Source organism: Mycetomoellerius zeteki, unplaced genomic scaffold, assembly GCF_001594055.1.
Source record: "Mycetomoellerius zeteki isolate Tzet28-1 unplaced genomic scaffold, Tzet1.0 scaffold121, whole genome shotgun sequence".
Classification (NCBI taxonomy): domain Eukaryota; kingdom Metazoa; phylum Arthropoda; class Insecta; order Hymenoptera; family Formicidae; genus Mycetomoellerius; species Mycetomoellerius zeteki.
Genome location: NW_017256136.1, coordinates 40170 through 45226, shown reverse-complemented (window position 1 = coordinate 45226; position 5057 = coordinate 40170). Strand labels below are relative to the sequence as shown.

At 33.7% G+C, this 5057-nt stretch overlaps 1 protein-coding gene across 1 annotated transcript; it reads left to right on the top strand.

Moving 5' to 3' along the window:
• Positions 1–837: 837 nt before the first annotated feature.
• On the top strand, positions 838–3166 carry LOC108731172 (uncharacterized). Its single transcript, XM_018461339.1, has 4 exons — positions 838–1164; positions 1315–2011; positions 2332–2448; positions 2543–3166. Exons 2-4 carry the CDS (start codon positions 1371–1373, stop codon positions 2934–2936), a joined length of 1152 nt encoding a protein of 383 aa, XP_018316841.1. The 5' UTR covers positions 838–1164; positions 1315–1370; the 3' UTR covers positions 2937–3166.
• Positions 3167–5057: the final 1891 nt, after the last annotated feature.

Below are 5057 nucleotides of genomic sequence, written 5' to 3'. Positions count from 1 at the left end.
GGCCGCTGAGACTCGAGTGGTAGTGGGGGTCGCTCGCCGGAATCAGCCCGAAATGTGCATCTAGTGCCGAGCACTGGAATAGGAGATATGGTTGGAGCATGTTGGAGCTTGTTGGAGCTTGTTGGAGCTTGCGACGCGCACAAACCTATAGCGTTTTCGGCCCGATCGGATTTGCACCAACCTGGTTGGATTAATCTTTCCTATTGGTTAACGTTACGCGCTCTGCCAATAGGAGAGCACAAAACGCCATTAATCCAACCCAGCTTGGTGCAAACCCGACCGAATCGAAAACGCTAATAGCTATTGACTGTTTCCGGCCAAGGTGCTTGCGAGCCACATCACACATACGATTTGTTTATGGCCAAATCGCGGCCGGTTTGGCTGCGGGAGCCAATCAAAAAGAAGAAGCTTACTTGGATGTACACGCACCGGTAGGAATGGTGTCCCTCGGCGTTCGGCGCGCGACGCTACTTCTGCCAATGAAAAACGCTATAAAAATAATATTTTCGACATAGTTATTGGAGCTTTGTCGCGTCACATGCCCCAACATGTTCCAATATGCTCCTACTATAGTTCCTACTCACTCCAACGCGCTTGATAGACTGAGTAGAAGCTATGGTAGGAGCATGTTGAGCATGTTGGAGCTTGCGACGCGAACAAACCTTATGCGGGGTCTACAATAGAAGTCGTAGCGGTCGTAGGATCTTAGGTCGTAGAAAATTGACCAATCACAGTTGATTATTCTTCTCATATTCGACTGTGATTGGTCAATTTTCTACGACCTAAGACCATACGACCGCTACGACTTCTATTGTAGACCCCGCGTTAGAACACCATTGGAACACAACCCAGACCAAGCTGATACGCGTAACAAATGGTATCAAAGAATCTCAGCGTGCTGTAAACGCTTGGTTCGTTTTGGATCGTATATATTGAAATTCGCCACTGCTTTTAAATTCAGGTTAAAGCTAGAATTAGAGGTTTTATATATTGAAAAGCAGTGAAGAGAGACATCATGTTACCTAACCTGATCCGTTCTGAGACAGATCGGTGTAAATAAGGACGTATCAAATATTTAATCCGCATCAATTTGATAGGTGTACTAACCGATTTAATGGTGTATATATATAAAAGGCGTCATAGAGATTTCTCTTAAATACTCAGGTAAGAATTATTTGCACAACGTTTAGTATACACTATGTTGATTGCTTAAATATATACTCGTAATACTTCAGTTATATTTTTATTAACTAATATATTGACTAATTGTATGAATGTTGTACTATGTCAATATTGTTCATCTTTTTGTTATAGTACATAATCTGCAGCAAGAGAAACCATTGATAATTAAATCTGATAAAAAAATTATAATGGCACATCCTACAAGCGCTAGTTCCTCAATAACAAGATCTATAATTCCAAAGGTTTCAACTGTACAAATAATACCTAAAACGATGTCGCTTCTAATTAAACCCCAAACTCTTGCATATGCTTCTGTCATAACTTCTACGAGAGGCTCGACACAATATTTAACCACAAGTGTACCTTTGGATTCTTTACCAAATAAATCGGGTTCTTTCAGAATTCAGCCTCAGGCTATAACCTATGAAAGTCCTTCCATTACAGGCCCCATAACAAATTCTATGCAACATACGCCTACAATTGTGCCTTCATTGGATTCTTCGATTACAGATTCATCAGATGATGAAAAAAAGAATACTTCTGTTATTAACAAGGATGGCCATTTTATTTGGAACCATAAAACCATAATGTTGTTTTTCACAGAGTATGAACAGCATGAGAAAAAGTTGCAGAAAAAAAAATATCAAAGTAAAGAGGCTATGTTTCAAGCATTAGCAGAGTCATTTCAAAAAAAAGGTTACGTGAATGCTACCAAAAATCATATGAAAAATAAATTTAAACTGTTGAAGAAAAAATGGGACAAGTATATTCTACGGACTATGAGAAAAAACAGTTCTGGAAGAGGCATAAAACCTCTTTCATATGAAAAGTAAATTTTTAGTTTACTTTCTGTTTTCTGTATCTAAAGCCTGTAGCACATGTATTTTTTCCTGCTGGATTGCTCGTGTTTTAGTGAATTGCTAGAATTGCACCACACAGAATGCACAATTCCTAGTAATTTATTAAAACGCAAGTAATTCAGCAAAAAAATATGCACCGTGTGCCGCAGGCTTTATTGTAAATATAATATTTTTGAAATGAATACTTACAACAGTTTAATCAATTTACTTACTTAGTTTTCATTTTCCTTTTTTGTTATTTCCACAGTATCCTTGTGTATTTAATAATTAATGGAATTTGTTTTTATAGTGAAATGATAAGCATATTTGGAAAAAATCTCAGTGGAGTGCCACCTTATGTGACTGGCCGCAACGAAATTGTTTCTCAGAAAGTGATTTTGCAAAAAGTTGGTCAAACTTCGTCTGAGTAAGTAATAATTACCTCCTTAAGATATGTTTAAAATATATTTTTCAATCTGTGTTTTTTCGGATAAGTATTAATTAATGTGTTTTTGTTATAGGAATGAAAATGAAGAGCAATCATCTATCAAAGTACACTCACCACTTTCGATGCTATCAGCGATTAGCAGCAAATCACAATCAATGGCGAATAGCAACTGTTCATCTTTAATAAATACGAAAGCAAAAATACGAGATGGCAAATTGTCGTTTATTCTGCAATCAATCAGGGAATCTATTTGTAATATGCAACAAGAAGAAAGTGATGCCAAACAAGAAATATGCACAAAAATGTTGGTAGAGCTTCAAAAATGTAATGAACGCTTGAACGTAATGAATGAATTACAAAAAGAGCGAAATATCATATTGCAGAGGCAACTTCAGGTACTAGAGAGACTGGAAAAAAAAATGTACCTAACACAAAAAGAATTATCAGATGAAGAATTACAAGACTGAAAATATTACTATATAGATGTAAAGACATAAACGTAATTTATGTACATAGTTGTACATACATGATATAAGAAGAAAGAACAAGGTGTACCATTGCGCATAATGACGATAGCAATACTGAAAACAATTAATCAAATTTTGGCCTCTATGCACTTTCCTGCATATAATAACGCTGACATATTGAAATAGCCAATCAAATTTTGGCCACAATTCACTCTCCTACTGCGCATTCTCGCAACTACACCTTATCCTCTTACATCATGGTTACATATAAAGTTTATGATAATGTAAATTTTGTTTAAAGTTTTTATTTGACATTTAAATCACTTTCAATTTATCAAATTTTCATTTAGATATTTATTTCCGTAATTTTTTTTATGGACAATATGGCATTTTATGGCAAGGCTTTGTGTTAAGCTTCGTAAAAGCAAAACTTTTTTTTTACATAATGAAAAGCATTATTGCTTATTAGAATGTTGCAAAAAGTATTTAAATATTATGTAATTGATACTTTTGAAGCATTGTACATACATGTACTATTAATCACAATTAAAACGAAATATTTGATAAATAAATGTTTGAACATAACATTAATACCCATAGTCAGACCTTATATTCGTAAAGCTTCCTTAAATTTATCTTCAGATGCTCCATGAATTATTTTGTTGACTATTGAGCATCTAAAGATAAAGGATCTAGTAGAATAAGTACGGTAAAAATGTCCCTATGGCTTTTAGAGTTGACCTTTTTTTCTAAGGTTACTCATATAAAAAGACTCATATAAAAGTTTACATATCAAATTTTAAGTTTCTATATGGATACCTGATCAAGTTAGAGCGAAAAAACGATTCTTTATAAATTTACGAATTTAATTTAGTAAAAATTCAAATAAAATTCTGAAAAAATTCTGAAAAATTGATTACTCCAAAACACTAATGGGGATTTTTTAAACATTTTTTTCACCTCGATTCCGTTGATTGACCACCTTAAAAAAAATTTCATGTCAATTTCTGTTCAACTGTCTAGAAAATATTTTTTTTTTTAGATTTTTTCAAAAGGTGGGCCACATTGAGAAAAATTAAATTATATTTCTTGGTTAATTTGATGAAATAATGAGCAACACAAACTGTCTTTATCAGCTCTCTAATATTTTATTTATCTATAAAATTCTCTTTCTCTCCATATTAAAATATTTTGATGAACACAAGTTGAAAGTGACATCCTTATTTTTCAATCATTGGGTCGAAAGGTAGTTATTTTTATTTAATTAATTACGAATTATATTTATACATGTACGTTAGACTATCGTTTTTAAAAAATAAGGGGGAGAGTATTATAATTAGATCAACTTGCTTCACACCGCCGATGAAGGGTTCTGTGATACCTGAAACATTCGGTTTTACATTTAATGTTAAAGTGAATTTATTTTGAACAAATTAGAATTTTTGCTCGTTCACAATTATTGGCCTTTTATTAATTATTATAATTACATTTATATTCTGACAGTTGTCACATATTATACTAATATATCGTACAGGGTGGCCCATGTAATAAAGTGTTACAAGCTAATAACTCTAAAAATATTTGTTCTATCAAAAAGTTGTTCATGAGAAAGTTTCATATATTCGAGGGGCATTTCTAATTACGTAAACAAAAATCCACCTCCGTCCCCCCTTGAAGAGGAGCGGAGGGTAACTTTAAAGTTTCAAATGGGACCCCCTGTAAAATGTTATATATTTGGATTCTACGGAGAAAAACAAGTAAACTTTGTCTGAAACATTTCTTTGGAAAATGCTCCTATCAAAAGTTATGAACATTTAAACTTTTAGTCGGGTTTTTTATATTTTCAATATGTTGTGAGTGCTGGACTATTTGTAGACCACGCATTATGCGTGGTCTACAATGGCAATATCAGTAATGCGTCGTCTACAATATGCGAAGTAAGCTTGGTTTAAGAAGTAAGAGTAAGAAATTGACCAATCACAGTCAATAATTCTTCTTACATTCAACTGTAATTGGTCAATTTGTTACTCTTATGCGGGGTCTACAATAGAAGTCATAGCGGTCGTAGGGTCTTAAGTCATAGAAAATTGACCAATCACAGTTGATTATTCTTCTCATATT